This window comes from Sebastes umbrosus, chromosome 19, assembly GCF_015220745.1.
Source record: "Sebastes umbrosus isolate fSebUmb1 chromosome 19, fSebUmb1.pri, whole genome shotgun sequence".
Classification (NCBI taxonomy): Eukaryota; Metazoa; Chordata; class Actinopteri; order Perciformes; family Sebastidae; genus Sebastes; species Sebastes umbrosus.
This window is the reverse complement of record NC_051287.1, coordinates 6,528,478-6,547,374: the sequence shown is the minus strand read 5'-3', so window position 1 is coordinate 6,547,374 and position 18,897 is coordinate 6,528,478. Positions and strand designations below refer to the sequence as shown.

Here is an 18,897-nt window from a genome sequence, read left to right as displayed (position 1 = left end):
AAGTTATTTTTATAAAACGGTCGCTATATCCTGACAGTAGTGCATGAGACAGGTAACCTGAAAAAAATCATGTTCTTCTGTGTCCTCCGGTGCTCCTAACGACATCTGCAATATTTCACAGACCGGAGGAAAACAAGCAGTCAGAGCTGATCTGAGGTCTGCTGTCCATCTGCTGTCTATGAGAGCCGGCTGTCAATCACTCGCGAACTCCGACCAAACGGTCAAACTAGGCAGCGCTGATCAAATATGAATCAATATTATGTTACGTTAATGTCTATTTCTTGCCTCAAATGTTTTCAGAATCATCTTGTAGTGTACTGATTAGATTTTTTAAAGCCTGAAAACAGAGCCATGATGAGGAGCAGAAGTCTAGTTTTCTCTCAGAACACTTGAATTACAATATGCTGAAAGGTTATTATGGAATTTTTGCCCAATGATGCCAAAAATATACTGCCTACTGCCACTTTAATGTTATCTTGCAGAGGAAATAATGTAAGCCCAATAAGCTAATGTTAACTAACTCATTTTAAGTTTAAGCTATTATCATGATTGTGAGTTGCATAAGCAGAGAAGCATGTATCAACGCCGATGCAGTATTAAATGCGATAGAAGGTCCTGATACAGTTGTGAGGGAGTTGTGACAGAGAGGAGCACATCAGTACATATTCACAGGGTTTTAATCAAATGTTTCCCACCTCCTCCGAAGGTCCTCCACCTTCTTTTTTTGGGGTGTAGCCGGCTTGGCCATAGTCAGCAGATCCCCAAAAGGATCCTGAGTCTTCTGGCTGTCTCCCTCAACATGAAGTGGCTTTGCCAGTTTGTTCATGGCTGTACTGGGGACAGACGTAGAGTCCGCGAGACTGGAAAGAGCATGATTGCTGGCAGAGAAGTGAGGCAGGGAGGTGACGGAGGAGGGGTAGGCTGACTGGAGCAGTCCGTAGTTGGGTGGCAGAGTTGAACTGCCGGGTGAATGCTGTCTGTAAGAGAGCCCCGGTAGTGTAGAAAAGGACTGTGGCTGGGCTGGAGTGTGTAAGTAAGAGCCCGGTGGAGGCCCGTAGACCATATTGAAAGGATTCCCACTTACAGTAGGTGAGTAACGCATTTGAGGGGAGGTGTGCTGCAGAGACTGGGCAAAAGGGTTGAGTGATGCGTGAGGATGTAGTGGGAAAGGAGGCAAGCCTTGTGGGTAAGGCCTGGGTGGTAGTGTTGGTTTGCAGGAAGATGACGACACGCCGATATCTACCCCGTCACTCAATGATGTGGAATTGATGGGTGCTGATCTGTTAAGGGGGTCTAGAAGACTCATCAGATCGATACTGTCCTCAGAGGCCTTGATGGGCTTCAGCAGGTCTCCATCTGTGGTCATGCCCAGGGCTTGCCGAAACTCCTGTCCCCCTGAAGTAGTCCCTCCTTCACCGGCTCCCGCTGGTTTAGAGCGCAACTGGGCCGCGGGGGGTGCCAGCACAGAACCGAGCTCGGGCGTCTTCCTTCCGTGGGGACGTGGGATGGTGATGTTGCCGGAGGTGGAAGGGTCCAAAGTGTCGGGGCCCGGGTCGGAGCTTTCGTGGCTCGGAGAGTCCATCTTCACGGCAACCTGGACAGGCGGAGGTCTGTCGCAGGTGGGCGGCACACAAACGGGCAAGGCTGTTTCGTCTTGACCTATACCCCACAGCTTGTTGTAAGGGTTGGGGAGCTTGAGGCCTGGAAGCGTTCGCGAGTGTTCACCCAGACTCAGGTCCATCCGCTGCAAACACAAGAAATAATTCAAACTTTAAAAAGACCATACCAGCCCAGTAAATCTGCCTAAAACTTATATTACTGACAACCGTTTCCTAATTCATGCGTCTTTCCTTCCTTTTCCTACCTTTTCCTACGTTCCAGGGGCCCACTGGATTCAGTACAATATCAAAACATAGCTAATGCGTCACACACGTCAGCACTGATTTTCATTAAAGTTACTTAATTTTAGCTACAGAGCATTTGGACGTCTGACCTGGTAGGTGAACTTTGCTTGCAGCTCCTCAGAGATTTTGGGAGTCCTCAGGTCCTCCAGACTTTTAGCCAAGGTCATTGGTAGGCTGTCAGGCTCGTCCTGGCAGCCGAAGATGTCCCCCAGCAGGTTGACGTCGGAGAACCTCTCATTAACCGGGCTGGGAGGGGCAGTGTGACTTTCTGCCCCAAACCCAGTATCGTCCACATCTATCATCTCAACCTCCTTCAGGGAGCGGTACGGCTGCGGCCTGCAGGGACAGTGTTTGACTTGTGGTTATTCATTTCATGGCTACACAGTACCCAACCTAACCACTGACATTTTACCTCAAATAAAGATGCACCTACATTTTTATTCTTGTGTTTCCATTAACGTATTTTTATGTGCATTTTTCAAGTTCTATTATAATTTTATGCTTATCCCTTTAATCGAAACCTAATCCCAGGATTTTTATCCTACATGTGAACCTTTAAAACACATGAACACACATGCCATTAGAAAGAAAAAGAAAAGAGATGAGAAAGGAGTCAATAGTGCAAAGGCAATCAGAGAGATGCGTACAGAGGCGACCACTCAAAAGGGACGGAGAAGAGCAAGCTGTCAGGAAAGCCAGAGATGGAGTCATCGTCGTACTGGAGCTCGTCTCCGGACGAATCCTCTGAGAGAAAGACTGTGTAGTGACGAGTAGGACGGATAGAGCTACGGCGAGAAGAAGGAAGACAGGAAAACAGGAAGTTCACAGCTGATTACACATATATGTTAATGAAGACCGTTAAAAAAAGAAAAGAAGAGGGAAAATTCAGAAAAGGACGGTTGAGGATTAGTAATTTGAAGAGTTTCAACTTTAGTTTGTATTTACATACAGTGCATTAGGATTAGTATGTTACTGCACACTTCATTTGAATGAGCCCAAAGGAAGCAGCTAGCTGAAAAAGGAAATTAGACACAATGGCACGGACAAACAAACCAATGAAAAAAAATTGGTTTAATTGAGGAAAGAAATCCCAAAAAAAGAATCTCTGTGTGCACAGTTAATACTGCTCATCTCCATTGTCCTTCAACTGTAGTGAATAATGTCACTCTAATATTGGCCACTTTACATACAAGCTGCATTTTAAACTTACTTAACCTTCTTCTGATAAGTGAGAATATGTGATTTCAACTTTAGGGTGCTCGTCAGATATAAAACTGAAAATAATAAAAATCCTCAATAATCAAGTTTGCATTCGATTATCTACTGATGTGTTTTTTTTCTTGTTGGTATGGGTTAAAACATTACTTATTGTCACGTATAATAGTACTGTATCATAGATATTTTCTATCATATGTTCTTATTTTGTATTGTCTCACTCTAAAGTAGCAACAGACAACTTTTCCAGAGACTTTATTTCAGACATCTAACCAGAAACCCATTCAAAAAAATCCATTGACTTCCAGACGAGGGAACCAGAAATGCTAAAATGCTAACTCTTTTCCGGGTTTTAGGACTCTATATGGACTTGTAATGTTACATTTCTTGCTCTCCTATCTGCAGTTTTTAACCCCTCTACCTTGAGTACATGCATTGGCAATCTACACATGTTATTATATTTCTTTATTGCATCATGGACAGTGGGATATATAATGTATATAATGGAGGTAGGCTTACTGGTCAACGCTGCTTTCCAGACTCACATTGCTGCTCGGTCTCTTCAACAGCATTGGTGGCCGAGCCTGCAGAAGAGAAAACACAATATGAGAAAAAGGGAACACAACTAAATTTGACATACCTACGTCCACATCAGAGAGACCCACAGGGATTATCTACTGTAGCAACACTTAGAGACATTTTATGGGAATAGAAAAAATAAAATTGTGTAAAAAAAATGTGCAGTTGACAATGTGAAACTGTTCAATTGGTGCAGTGCAAAGAATGACAAGAGAAATAAAGTCAGTCCATCATGCTATTTTTGAACTAATCCTAACTAACTAAAAAACTGACAAATCAATCATCATGTTGATGCAAAAAAAATCAGAAATATAAATATCCAGTATTGCCAAAAAGCAATCCTGCTCATTAATTTGTGACATTGAGGAAGGCCCACCTATCAACACAGTCAGCAGGTGGAGCTGCAGCAGTGGCTGCTACACACAGCTCATGGAGAATATTAAGGTTCTTTAAAACTCTTAAAGTTTCAGTAGGCAACAATTTTTTGGCAACATTTGGGCAGAAATACCATAATAATATTTCACATTGCAGAGAGAGAGAGAGAGAGAGAGAGACCACGTCCCCGCCCTGCCATATTTCTGCCCACCTGTCCAAAATGCACAGTGATCGGCCTGTGGTCGTCCAAGGTTCGCAGCGCCCCCTCCCTCCTCACTGCACTGGTGGAAGAGGGGAAGCCTGCTGTGTTGTCGTCATCGATGACCGCTGACCCTGCTGTGGAGAAGCCGTTTTCTGCCTGCTCCTGCAGAGGGGGGGGGGACAGAAGGAGGTGGAGTTTGACACAGGCGAAAAGGAGTGATGGCGCTGCTCAGTTAAGGTAAGTCAGGCTAGCGTTTAAGGTATTTTTTTGTGAGGGACAGACCAAGAACTGTCACCACCTTTGCTCCTGGAGCCAAGATTGAAACTCTCAAATTTACAAACCAGCAGAAAGAACAGCAAAAATTGACCCAGAATGGCTTTTCAGCAGTGTAGCCCGACATACCTTCTGCTTAAGCCGGCTCTTGACTTCCTTGATACGCATTTTTGCATGATCCTTAGCCTGTCAAACAAACATAAAAACAAAGTCAGATCATTGCCATTCTAGCTAACAGTTAATTTTCTAATGTGTAACAGGAGCCAGAGACGTGCTTACAAACTTGTAAGCGGTCTTCATGGCAGGGTTCGCCCTGGTCTTCACTGTGTTGATGATAGCCCCGCCTCCTTTCTGTCAGAAAACATTGAGTCAATGTTGAGAGGAGATAGCGAATTATGACGGTTTGCTCTCAGACGGCAAATGGACAAACTGTATGAGGACATGAGGACAAGGTCTAAAGCTCGCTAGCAGCACCTAGAGGCTGCTTCATCCATTACAGAGGCAAAACAACACTTTTAATGGAATTAACTACATATGTTTTTAGAAAAAAGCATGCAGTGTATTCTTTAGGGTAGTGTGCTGTTGGTGTAGGTAGAAGCATTCAGACTAGCTCACCTTCACAGTGAACAGCCACTGGTGGTAGGTCTTGTCACTGCCTGTGGGGGGGTTATAACAATAAAAGGTCAACATAAAAGGTCAACACATATTGTTTCAGCAATAAGGAAGTGTTCAAAGTCCATTGTTTTGTCTTTTAACTTCCTGTTTGGACCAGAAGTTGGAATATGTTGTGTTAGAATGACATCTGCTGCTTGTGATCACCTCATGACTGCAGTTGATTAAATATCGGAGCAGATTTATAATGTGACGTACAGCGTGAAGGACTGACAGACTTTCTTCTACAGCAGTCTGACAAAACAACGATTAGTCCTCCCATTCAGCTCTGGGACCAGCTGATGTTATTATTATAATAACAGTATTGGTGACTGAACAGAGTGTGTAGGTATTCATTTATAACAATATGGTATCAAACAGACGATGTCCGAGTGGCCGCTCAGACGCGTAAAAATCAACGATTGTTTGTGAAGAATGCAAATAATATCAATAACTTCATACCACTGTAGTGATAAGTTAAACATCAGGTTAGATGGTCTTTTTAATCTGATATCTGTGGTGGATATGATGGTTTTCAGGCGAGACTTTTGACTTGTATTTACTACAGCCAGCAAAAGCAACAGTCAAAACAGGAAAGGGAACAAAGAAACAAGAACAATCAAAACTGAGTATATGGCTGGACCGTGTCTGGTCAGTCTGTGAACTTGTGGCTAAATTGTTACACAGATAGTTAGTGGTCATGTCTATAATGTTAAATGTAATGGTGCATTACATAGTCTCCGTCCTTTCCATGCTTCCAATTCAATGTCTATGTAAGCAGCTTTGCAAGGCATTCTGGTAGCGTGGCAGAGCGATTCGAGAGAACCTCATTTCTATAAAGTTGAGGTCAAGGCAACTTCATGCAAATCAGGGGCGTCCAGGATCGTTGCGACTCGCCACCTCTGGAAACTCCCTAGAAAAAGTTGTCGATCCAAAATAAACTGCAACTGCATGGCTTATTTCTCGCATTAAATATTTTCAGAAACACATTTCGGTGAACTGTTTTCGTGATATAAGGGAGGAAGGTTTCCAAAGGAACCGCTATGTTGGTTCCGGTTTGAAAGCAGATCGCAGCAGCCCACGAGCAAAGAACGTATACGAGGCAAAGCGTTCAGTGCCTAGTGCATTGTGTCGCATGGCAGCCCATCAAGCATCCAATGCTGGAAAGCGAGGCGATCACTCATCCCCTGAAAACGTAAATAAAGGACTGTTCCCGCCTTTTCATTTTGAAAAAGAAACAGCCAATGAGGAAACTCCAACACTCGGCCGACCATGTGACTTTATCACTCAGTCAGTCACTCACTCCGTCACTCCGACTTTTGCGTTTGTAGGGGTGGCCCTCTGCGGTCCAGCCAAAAAGTGTCTTGGCTTTGCATGGTCTGTTAGTTTTCATGCCAAACGTAACAACCCACTTATCTCAGTCTCGTTATTGTTTGAGTGATCCTCCTATAAATGGATGAATATAGATGCGCTCCGTGCTTCCATGTCAATGGACCCAGTTTATAAGTGACACACAAACACATCATCACTACGGACTCACCTGCATATTCGCCCATGCTGATCTCCTCCTCAAAGTCATCACTGAAACCCTCTCCTGCATTCAACAGGTCCAACCGGCCGTCAATGAACTGCAGGTAGAACCACAAAATGTATTGAGTGAGTGTAAGAGGATGGGTGGAATACAGATGTGTGTGTATATGTGCGTACCTGTTTGAAGAGCTGCAGCTGGATGGCATTCAGGAGGAACTGTCTCATGGCACTGGAACGATGGTTCATAAAGGTTTCCTCATTAAATGTTATTGGCTCTCCCTGAAAATGCAGGAAAACACACCAGCTGTCACAGTGCTGTACAACTCTAACACATTCAGTATTTTATATTCAGTGTCCAGTCGCCCTTCGTGACCTTCGTGACATTGGAAACTGTCACTTTAGGCTCCACATACATCGCTAACCCGCTAATCTCGCTTCGTAGTACACCCCTCTGGTCTTTGACCTTGTAAAAATGTTGTTGTCGTCGATATTGAAGGATATGGGCATACCCATGTGACCTTGGGTGTGCCATCATACCCAAACTCACATGAAAGGATCAGTTCTATCATTTTTTCTTTGTTCCCTTTATCCTTCATGTCTCTGGTCTACAGTACGTACTGACCGGCTCGATCTGCAGAGCGTTTCTGTAGCTGCCGAACAGAGCCGCCTGACTCCTGAGGAAGGCTCGAGCCACGCCGTCCCCAGTTGTTGTTGAAACCTTCCTCAAACGACTCTTTAAAGATGAGACCTGCGGGGGAAAATGAAGTCACAGTCCTTTAGAACACAGTTTTATCTGTCCATATTTATCTGTCCATAAAACAAATTGTGTACTGTGCAGTAGTTCCTCACCACATCATTGGGCAGAGTTTGGAGGTCATCAAAGGGTGTTTCCAGGGTGTTTGTGTCCACATTCAGGACCACCACATCATCCAGAGCCATCCCTCGAACTTTCTACAAGCAAGGGAAACACAGAGTCCACTGAAGACACAAAGTGCTTGTAAAAGACAGGTGGGTGCTATGCAGTTTTAAAACCTGTCAGTGCCAGAGGAAGAAGGGTAAAAAAGTTTGCTGTAATTCTTTGTGGCAGTTATAGACACCTACCTCCATCAGGCTGGAATGTACTCCGATGAGGTAGGGCATTGGGGCACTGAAAAAAGAGCCAGTTTCATACATTTATTCCTGAGATAATAGCTGGGTGTAGGCCTGTCACGATAACTACTTTTGTCATTTTAAGACCATTTTATGCCACTGATACAATTACAATATAATAACAAGTACACCCTTTCATAAAGCAATGAAGCTTTATAATTAAAAACAGGAAGATTGTCTTACTTACTAAAATATGACGAAATAACACTTATAATAAACAAAGAATAAAAATAGAAATAAAAGTCTGGTTCTCTCTGCAGTTGAGGTAAATAAAGGGCAATTTTTTTAAAGTTACTGCTATTGATTATACTTTAGCATTTTATAACCTCAAATTTTATTATAAAACCATCATCAACCATCATCATAATCATTATCATAACATGCAGACAAAACTTTATCAAACATATAAAAAGAATAAGTTTGAAACCATGGTGCAGATGAATGTATGAATATGTATTTGATTTGTGTATTTTATTTTAATTATTTATTTTGTTTGTATTTTATTTGTATATTAGGATTTTGTAGATACTATTTTTTAAATGCATTCATTTATGTCTTTTATTTATTTATATTAATATTATTTTGCATATAGGAGTTTTATTTTGTGGACCAAAATGTGACAATGTTCATGTTTCAAAATACTAATTACAAAAGAAAAAAAAAGAAGAGGTTTGGAGTGTATATGACAGCCAGCATACTCACCAGCAGTAGTCTAATAGATGTTGAGGCAGGACAGGAATGTAAACATGTTGCCAGTGCATTGGATATAACATGGCTGTAGACCCATGGACACAAGCTGTTAACTGTGGACAAAGACAGATATCAAATACATGATATGGAATTTCACATTGCTGCTCTGCTATATGTGCAGTTATTCAAACAGCTGACAGTTTAAAATACAATTTATGCTAAAATATCATATAATGGTTAAAATAGGGCCCTCGGGCTTGAGAAGTGGCTGTGCGCTGCTCTTCATCAGAGGTGGAAAACTAATAGAAGACACTTCTGATCAGGCACAAATCTCACCGTTGTGTGACTTATTGTCTACACAAATGTAACCTGGTAGCTAATGTAATGATTCAGGGAGTTTTTTAAAGAAATTTCAAAGAAGTTATTTGCTAATAGATTAAATATATTATTATATTATTTAATGTATTAAATAAATTACCAGCTAAATAGCGGAATATAATTATTAAATAATGTTTATAATAAAGTAAGTTTCAATAAATTTTGAGGTAAATATTGAGGTAATTTGGCAGTAATTTGTTTTGCATGAATACAATTTCAAATTCAGGGTTTGGTACATTCAAGGTCAGGAGAAAAAACACCTCAAACATTTCATTCTAAAGTATCAAAATCACATCGAAAAGAAAACATTTTGTAAACTCTTTTCAGAGAGGTCACAGGGTAAAAGCTGGTCTTGTAAACTCTAACAGACCAACTCATTACTGAAAGATTTAAAGGGGACATATCATGCTCATTGGGTATGTATGTTACATAGGAAGGGGATCCAAATCTGATTGGCTTGTTGAATTACATATTTTCTGATTTAGGCAGCCCACAAAAAAAACTGACTGGATTGTCTTATTTCACAGTTTGTGGGTTGGTAGACACTCCAGATAACCAGATGTGTGAGCACAAGCACTGAAAAAGTGATATGTCCCCTTTAAAAAGAGACCAGAGCCGTAGAAGAGAGAAGAAACAGGAAGTGGACTCTACTTACAGTGCTTAGTTTGCTACAGCAGATGAGGATTCGACGTTCATAAAGCATACTAGCGTACAGATGAAGCATGTTATTGACATCTACTGCTACAAAGTACTCTGTTAGGTTTCTCTGCAAGGGTCAAACACAATAAGAGAAAAAAACAAATGGGAGAGTTAGTTGTGAGGGTAAAAACCAGTGGACCATGATTTAGTATGAATGGTATAAACTTTGGTTCAACTCAAACTTAGTATCCAGTGGCTATTTCAACTGACAAGTGCTAAACAGCAATGCATTTTATTTGCAATCTGGGCAGGTGAAGGCTGCAAGTTAGAAGAAGAATAAAATGACAGTTCTCATACCTCATAATTACAGCATAGTAGGCCAAAAGTATGACTTGCTATCTCATTATTACCATTTATTACATCAAAAATGCCAACTTTCTCATCAAATCATATAGATTTAATCTAATTTTATCATGTATTTATTTATTTTCACAGTGTGAAATTTGCCTCAGGTGATAAAATCTACATATTGTAAGTAAGTGTTCATACAGATTTTTATCTGTTAGCAAAAGATTTATACTCCCCCTTCTACAGGACGAAGACCCGAACACTGTGCTATTTGCCCCCATTCACATCCATTCATACTCCTGCACTATGTGTCATAGTATAGGTCTTAGCTAGCAACATTTAGCTCCACATAAATAAACTCCCAACGTTTTGGTCTTAAAAGAATACTGCACGGTTCATTTGGACTGGTGTGAAAGCTGTCAGTCAAACCCTGCTGCGGCCAAAACCACCAAACCAAGACCAACTGAAAAGATGAAAAGATTTCGTCCTCTATGGGGAGGAATGACAGAAAACGTTTGAGAACCACTGGATTATACTATATGAAATTCCTGCTGTTTGCCTGCTCCACCAGTTCTTCCTCATTCTGGATATTACACAAGCATTGCGTTACGCATTGGTAATGCAAGCATGTATGATGTATTTGCAGTTTCCAAGTACAAAATGTACTAGACAAAAGATTTTTGGGGCATTTTTTGTCATATTATTTCGCTAATTTAATGGTCTGCCTCAGAATAGAGAGAGAGAGAGAGACAATGGGGGGAAAACAGCATGTAGAACCTTCATATTTTCACATCTAACTCGTTCAATTAAGGGTTTTATTTTGACCACACCAGAGTTGGTGATTGTTGGAACAGTGGAGACTAACTAAGACAGTTTTGATGAGATTTTCTTTTTTGTTTATGCGAAGTTTGAACTGATGTTTGACTGGGATGTGAACACTCACATTCTCAGGTATGCTGGGGAGTTCCCTTGTGTCAGGCACAGTGAAGAAGGAATGCTGGAGAAAGCAGAAAACAAGAGGGTCAGTGCTACTTTTAATCATGACAGTGTGGTACGGAGAAATAAAAGCAATGCAAAGAAAACTGTGAAAAAAATATGCAGTCAACTAATTTTTCCTCTACTCCATACACGTAAGGTGATGCTGATCATACAGTTAGTGTAGTAATCCTGTATGGTAGTAGATTAAACTGAAGTCTCATATGTTAACAGGGTGAATCAACTATCAGTGACATTATTTTTTTGGGAGGAAAACAGATAGCAGTGTTGCAGTGTTTCCAGTTTAAACTGAGCTCAGTTTGATGTGATGTGGTGAAGTCAGACTCACCACACCGAGATGAACAGGGACCCCGGGCTCAGGGATGGGGAGCGTATGTAGTGACACCAGGAACTCTTGCCATTGGCTTTCCTGAAACATTCAGAAGATAATGAAATGGTCAGTTAAAAAATGCATGACCTCATGCAAGAAACAGAAACACAGCTCCAAAGTCAAATGAGTCAGTTGGAAGACAAACTGCACAGAATAACTGCTGCAAAGTCATACAATGACCTTCTAAGGTGTACAGTTTTTTGAGAAGAAGAGACATTAACATGCTGCTATAGTCTATAACAGGAAACTGTTTGCATGTAAACTCATTTATTAGTGTCTGTTTCAGTTGCCATTTTCCTAATTCTTCATTATCTGAAGCAAACGTGACAAATCTGGGTGAACACTGCAGCTAAAAAGAAACACAGCTCTAAATTTAGCTCAAAAGCAAAATACTTTCAGTGAAGAAACTACTCTACAAATCCCTGACTGAAGTAGAGAAATCTGATACAACACAATGTTCCCATAACAAGATGAGTCACCTGTCAGGACTTACCTGGCCTTTGATGGTGTAATCTGCGACGATATTAAGCAGCTTGTAGAAGACTTCAAACCAGGGCAGGTAGCTGAAAAACAATGTTTTGTACTTTTACAAAGATGAGCTTTACATCGTTTGTGAGTGAGAATGTTGGTACTGTAAAAGTTTTTTATAATCAACACCCTGATTTTCAAATTATTGTTTTAATTTATTTTTTGTTTTTAATATTTAAAATATATACCAATAAATTCATAGAGCTGATGGCCAGATAGCACACAAAAGTCAGGCTAAATACTGTAGGTGCTTTCCTTTACCAAAACTCTTTTTCTATTTGGTACTAAAGCAGAAAGGTATTCAACTACCTACCAAATACCTCCTGAAGCCAGGGGCAAACTCACCTGAGAATGCAGTAGCAGGTGTGGGCACCTGAGGAGAGGCGACAGAAGCCAAATCTCTGTTTGCTCTTAATGTCAGTCAACACAAATGTGAAGTTCTGGCCGACCTGGTTGACTGTGAGACTGCAGGGTAGGAGAGGTTCAGACAGCAGAGAGAGAATGAGAGAGAGAGAGAGAGAGAGAGAGGCAGACAATTATAATTCAAAAAGTCCTTTTATAAACAACTACAAAAGAACACAGTGTACATCTATTAAATCAATCGAAAACTTCAGATTAAAAGTAATAAAACATGGATGTAAAGTAGTTTACATCCATGTCTTTCCAAAATGTCACCACTTCATCTTTTTATCCTTTTAGACATTTGTATGAAATTGTCATAATAAGCATATGAATTCTTGAGTTACCAAAAACGTGTTTTGTGAGGTCTAAGTGACCTTTGACCTCTGACCACCAAATTCTGATCAGTTCATCCTTGAGTCCAAGTGGTGGTTTGTGCCAATACGGACGTACAACCCGTGAATATAAAGCCTCTGGCCGTGGCTTTCGCAGGCACGGAGGCATAAAAATACTAAGTAACACAAACAATCGTGTGTGTATGTGTGTGTGTGTGGGTGTGTGTGTGTGTGTGTGTGTGTGTGTGTGTACCTGTCCATGCTGAAGGGGAAGCAGAACTTGGGCACAGTCTGAAGAGTTTCCTGTGAGACCCAGATGACAGATAATAGAGTACAGTAGTATCATCAATATGTAATAATAATATTCCATAGTATTAAAGTGAAAAAAAACGTTTGAGGGGCTGATGGGATGTGGAGGAACCAAAGAAAAACGTGGAAATCACTTGTATTTCCACGTTACCCAAGCTTCCTGTCTCAGACATAAATAAACACACAACAATGGTACATGCATTGGTACAAGTCAAGCCTGTGTACAACATATGAGTACAAGAAACAAAGAAAGAATTAAAGGTGGAAAAGAAACCAATGAATAACTGTGAAGAGGAGGGTGAGTCAAACCTGTTCTGTGTAGTCTTCAGGGTACTGTCTCCGCACCTCCGGCCCTGTTAAAAACGGACGGACATGAAATGACTGTGGAGATGTGAACAGGAACTAATGGAGCACATTTCTTTTTGACTTAAGACAATGGGCCCCATTTAAACATTGTATAGCGCATGGTCTAAGTGCATGGCGCATTTAAGGCGTGTCCAACTACACTTTTGCGAGTTAAGCGGCGCATAATCTGGGCGCAGAGTAAGGCGCAGGGGTTGTATTTAATCTCTTAATTTATCATGTAGGTGCTGGTGTAGCCAGCGGATATGCAGGACAAGACTTCCTTTTCCATGCGCTGCTCGTTGTTTACAGTCCAATTAGCAACTTGAGACGAGAGAATAAAGTTAAGAGACAACGTCTACGACCTGATTTTTTCACAAAGTAGCCAGTTTACAAGCTAATTCCAATCATGCATACCATACCATAAAACTCCTGTGCATACTTTTCATTAATACTGATCTATAACCCAGTCTTCGGTTGTATATAAAAAGACCTAAGTGAATGTGTGAAGCTGTTCTGTGAAGCAGACCGAAACAAAACACAATCAAGACCAAATGGTTCCACATTTAAAAACAGCAGAGGAAGTCAGACAGAAGATTTGCATGTCACAGTAGAGATGGATATGGCATCTTAAAGACTGAACAGGAAATGATGACAGGCGCAAAACTCCAACAGGAAGACGTTCTCAGAAATATAGCCGACAACCCTTTCCTCAGTACCCAGGAAATTAGTCACATGTTGCAGATGCAAAAAGCCGCCAACATTTATCATTTAGCTCTACACTAGCTTTTCCCAACCGCCTTGACTTATGACCATTTTACAACGTGTATTTGAAGAATTTTTTGCCAAGTTGCTGGTGTACAATTTATTATTTTAATAATAAATAACTTCACTAAATTTATATCTACAGTATGTATTTATCTGTTACATCTTGTTTTACATCGGTAGTACCTACAAAATTCGGTCATTACCCTTAAGTACAGAGTTCTGTAGTTCTGTTGCTTAAGAAAAGATGTATGTGTAGTGCAGTTTTAACTGTACCTCCAGCCTTCAGATACTTACCAGAGCTGTTTGTGCCTGGATGGGCGACCTCCAAATACACCTCAAAAGTGGACTCAGGGCTCTCCCTGGAACAGAGAATGAAAACTTATCATTGTGCTCTTTGCGTGTTACGGACAAAATTCAGGCAAAGTAAGCATATTTATCATGTAGTGTAGCCTTCAACTTTAAAAAAAAAAGAGTTTTTGGTGTAGACAAATTTAACATTATCTGCTGTATGGAAAAGGCCATATACAGTAGCAGAGGGTTTTTTTCTGAAGCCCGCAAGCTGCATTCATTTTGTATTTATGTAAGGGATAATGTACAGCGAGCCAGTCATTGTTGTGAAAGAATCCCCGACAGGGCGGTGCTGCACCCCGAGGGGTGACTTTCATCGCCCTGAAAGGGATTTTTCACAATAATGACCTGCTAGCTGTACATTATCCCGCTTATTACACAGCTACTTACTTAAGAAATCAATATTTTGACACAAAAAACGTCTGCCAGAGTCAGACATCAGAGCTGCGCCCATAGCAACGGTCTCTTACACAGAAATTACAGACCGCAGAACGCCAAGATTGAGCAATCAGAATCGAGTATTCAACACAGCCGTGTAATAATTAATTATAAAGATTTGTACCAGCATTGCATGTGACTGGCCTGCCGCTGTCCTTTCAGCACCACAGCTCTGTTCAGCTGTCTACACCAGACTGACAGCTATCAGATAGAAGGTGTAGTGAACTGGAGGAGGCTGCTGCTTTCAGAGCAATACTGCTATGGGTAAAGCTGTCTTTTAATAAAATTGGGGTAATCTAACTGTGACCAACAGTAAGGAATGGAGGTTCAATTTGAGAAACATTTACTTATCTAATGAATATGCTGTGGACAATAAAACTTGCTGTAGCCAGAATTTTAGAAAAATATTTCTATAATAATAATAATATATATTATATTATTATATTATTTCACTCTCCAAGACACCCCAAAATATTATGGTGGAGAAAGATTGAGTCACAGTCACATTTAAATATCTTTTGTCAAAACAATAATCAGCCTTCTAACCACTGTGTGTAATTACAGAATAGAAACTGTTCCCAGAAACAATACAGAAGACATGACCTCTGTAACCTCAATGGTAGCTAAGCTACTGTACCGCTCTGTTAGGGTTGCATTTGACTGAAGAAATTCTAAGTCATACAAGGAGACGTTTGGTCTGAGGACATCTTACGTTAATCCAATAATTTGCATGCTGGTGTTTTGAGAATAAGACGCCGGCTTGTTTGACCACCAACAATAGATGAAACCAGGGATGAGAGCTAGTTAGTGGGGCATTATGGTGCATGCAGTCTCTGTCCAGTAAAAAAATGAGAAATGGGCTAAGGTAAATTATAACGTTCTAACGTTATGATGCATTCAAATGTAATCTTGAGAAGTGTCGTTTTTGCCAAGAAACTTGAATAAATGCAGTTGTTTGAAGGAGATGTTTTCACAGCATTATAAAATAGATAATAGAGAGGCCTGATTAACTTCCTAACAAAAATCAGTATGCAAGCAGTATTAAAGGTCCCATATCGTACTCATTTTCAGGTTCATACTTGTATTTTGTGTTTCTACTAGAACATGTTTACAAGTTCTAGTAGAAACTGTCTGCCTGAATATGCCTGTATTTACCCTCTGTCTGAAACGCTCCGTTTTAGCGCATTTTGACGGAAGTGCAACAGAATTGCGTTGCAAGGCAACAGCTTGGGTCCATGTGTACTTCCCGTCAGCTGATGACATTCACATACACTGCAACCAGGAAATAAACTGAAACACATTTAGAATGTTTACGTTTAAATCTGTGTAAAGGGTCTAAATATTGTATATTTGTGACGGCTTGTTTCAAATGCAGAGTTTCTGATTACAGACTAGGTATATTTCCCTGTGGATTGAGCGTTTCGATACTTTCACAGTATTTATTTAGCACTTAAACCTGTTTTATAATTAAAAAAAAAAACATGAAAATCTCACTTTTTTTTTAAATATTGGACCTTTAAATAAAAAACGTAAAGCGCACCAGTGCAACCAATGTCGAAAGTTAGTCTGGAGCTGTGATACAATGTTTTTTTGAGAATCAATACAGTAGTCCTTTATCCCTTCTGCTGTTAAGCTGCTGAACACAGACCATACCCATTTTAGCCATTTTAAATGACTGTTATTTAGAGGAATTTTTAGCTATATTGTTCTTATTTATTGTTTCTTATTTGTTGGCTTTTATTGCTATAATACTATATATTTATATGGTTCTTATTGTAACTTGTCCCTCCAACTGCCCCATGCCTTTAATATGTTTCCTTTGACTTAACTAATTATTGGTTGTCTGTTGTATGGATGAATGGATGGATGGATGGATGGACTGGGAATGCTACAAATGAATTGCCCCCTTGGGGATAAATAAAGTTGTCTGAACTGAACTGAGTATCACAAAACATAATAAGTAAGAATATATATATATATATATATTTTTACACCCCTAGTACAGACAATAATGTTCCTACAATTAAACTATAATAACTCATCAGCTCCTTCCCCATAAATACACCACCAAAATGTCCTAATTTGGTTATTAGTTTTCATATAGCCCTACAATATTTACATGAGGGGTGACACTAGCCCTATAGAGGACAACACAAACCCTTGTTTATAGTCCTGAAAACTAGCATCCGGTTTAGGAACACAGGTAACGTTATGTTTACATTAGCTGCAGCTGCATAAACAGAGCAGCTCACTGCTACACACCTCTGTTTACAAAGCTACACATGCATTGTATTGTGAATGATTAGTAGAAGCTCAAAACACATAAGAGACACTTAAAAATGCTTTGTTTCAGTGGAGCAGCACCAGTGTTTTTAGCCTGTGTCGCAACAAGTCAGGCCTCTCTCTCTCTCTCTCTGTGTGTCTGTATGTATCTTCCTCTCAATGACTCACTGTAACACAGCTAGCATGATGCTAACTAACAGTTAACCGTTATAAACACAGCAGATAAATAAACATTCTTACTTGATTCGGGACCCCATCCTTTCTATTCTTCTCGACCCCGCTGTCGGTTGTCTGTACCGGATAACAGTGCGCAGCCGCGTCCCTTACCCTGGAGGAGGTGTTGTTGTGTTTACCAGATGCTAACCTGTCACACAGAGCTGTGGTACAACGCCATGGTTCTGTCTGGCTACTACGCTACACACAACGCGTAGATCACGTTCTGCGTCGCGCTGCACTATGGGAGTTGTAGTTGTAAAGCAGAGGAGCTGTTAAGTCTGTGAAGGAGCGAGCTGGTGATAGAAACTACAGCTTCCACAATACGTGTCGTAGACGACGTTTGTGTCGCGTGATAAAAACATAATATCGGCCGATTTGATCGATATAGTTGCCATTATTTTAATTGTTAATAGATGCACTTTGAGGGGGAAACTAGTGGTTTGTAAATTGTTTTCATGCAAATTCTTTTTGGTTTGATTTACAGAAGAACTTCTAAAAACATTTTTTAAAAAGATGGAGATATTACTCACTTTTAACAATCCCAGATTTTTTTGGCAGATGAGATTTACATAATTAATTTGATATCTTTATTTAAATATCTTAGCAAAATATTATATACATAAAATGATATGGCTTTAAAAAAAAAATACTTATTTTAAAGGGACCGTTTGTAACTTCTTACACGTATAAATCACCTGGGTCAGTGTCCCATGCACGCTTGCATGTGGCTACGCTGTTCACCCAAAACTCCAACACAAACCATCCAGAAGCACCAAAACCGCAAAGTTATATCTAGTGAAGCCAGTCGGTTAAACAGTGTTAGCAGCGGTCGGAGGATGCAGGGGAGACTGTAGCTTTGGTCCGCAGGGCCAGAGTCTCTGCTGTACTCTGCTCCTCTGCCTGCTTGCCTTCACTCAGCTCGCTCCACTCTCACGTGCGTGCATGCACACTACACACTGCAGAAGACTTCGTAGCTCTGAGAATATCTAGTGAATGTACAGTGGACGTTTGTGCAGAAATAAATGCTGCAGCTCCTCCAGACCAACAGAGGTTTTCCGTGTCTTGTGAAGTGACAGGGCTCTGCAGCGAGAAACGTTATCGTCTCTGACCGGGTGCCGGTGTCTCCCTCCGGCCGCGGTCGGGAGGCTGAAGCAGGAAAAGCCAACACTAGGATCAGCATTGATTCATGGAGAGACCTTTGTCTGGTCAGCTAACATTACTGCCAAGCAGCTGAAATATAGAGTGATATTGCGGTTTTAGCGGACGTGTGTCGCCTCACCGTTTTGAGCGATGCTCGTTCATGTCTATGTAGAGCGAGCACAAACGCGAGCCCGACGCTGACTTTCGTTGACTTAACGGCCACAGGTGTCGCTGTTAACAAGCATTTCTGCTTCTTACAAACAGTCCCTTTAACAAACACATCTTGTGTGGTTAATAATAATAATTATTATAATAACGAAGGTTATCTATATATAACATGACATATGACATAAAATTAATAAAGGATAGAATCCAATGCCAGATACACGCACATTTCCACATATATTTACAAACAAATTGATAGAAATAAATCCCAATGTGGTCTGCAAACTACAATTGGCCTACAGATCGGATCTAACAGGAAGTAACTTT

General features: G+C 40.6%; 1 protein-coding gene across 2 annotated transcripts; it reads right to left on the bottom strand.

The window, feature by feature from the left end:
- Positions 1 to 659: 659 nt before the first annotated feature.
- On the bottom strand, positions 660 to 17,470 carry dennd1a (DENN/MADD domain containing 1A). 2 transcript variants are annotated; one of them, XM_037753377.1, is made up of 23 exons: positions 17,290 to 17,470; positions 14,275 to 14,339; positions 13,180 to 13,223; positions 12,815 to 12,864; positions 12,173 to 12,292; positions 11,793 to 11,862; positions 11,258 to 11,338; positions 10,877 to 10,930; positions 9,602 to 9,712; positions 8,581 to 8,681; positions 7,831 to 7,876; positions 7,579 to 7,680; positions 7,352 to 7,477; positions 6,907 to 7,008; positions 6,740 to 6,827; positions 5,164 to 5,204; positions 4,828 to 4,899; positions 4,678 to 4,734; positions 4,285 to 4,437; positions 3,639 to 3,703; positions 2,552 to 2,689; positions 1,994 to 2,240; positions 660 to 1,744 (listed from the first exon to the last, which is right to left on the bottom strand). In XM_037753377.1, exons 1-23 carry the CDS (start codon positions 17,304 to 17,306, stop codon positions 677 to 679), a joined length of 3,018 nt encoding a protein of 1,005 aa, XP_037609305.1. In that variant the 5' UTR covers positions 17,307 to 17,470; the 3' UTR covers positions 660 to 676. The 2 variants fall into 2 exon arrangements, with proteins under 2 accessions (XP_037609305.1, XP_037609306.1); XM_037753378.1 differs by lacking the exon at positions 2,552 to 2,689 and having other exon boundaries at positions 17,290 to 17,469.
- Between the last annotated feature and the right edge of the window lie 1,427 nt (positions 17,471 to 18,897).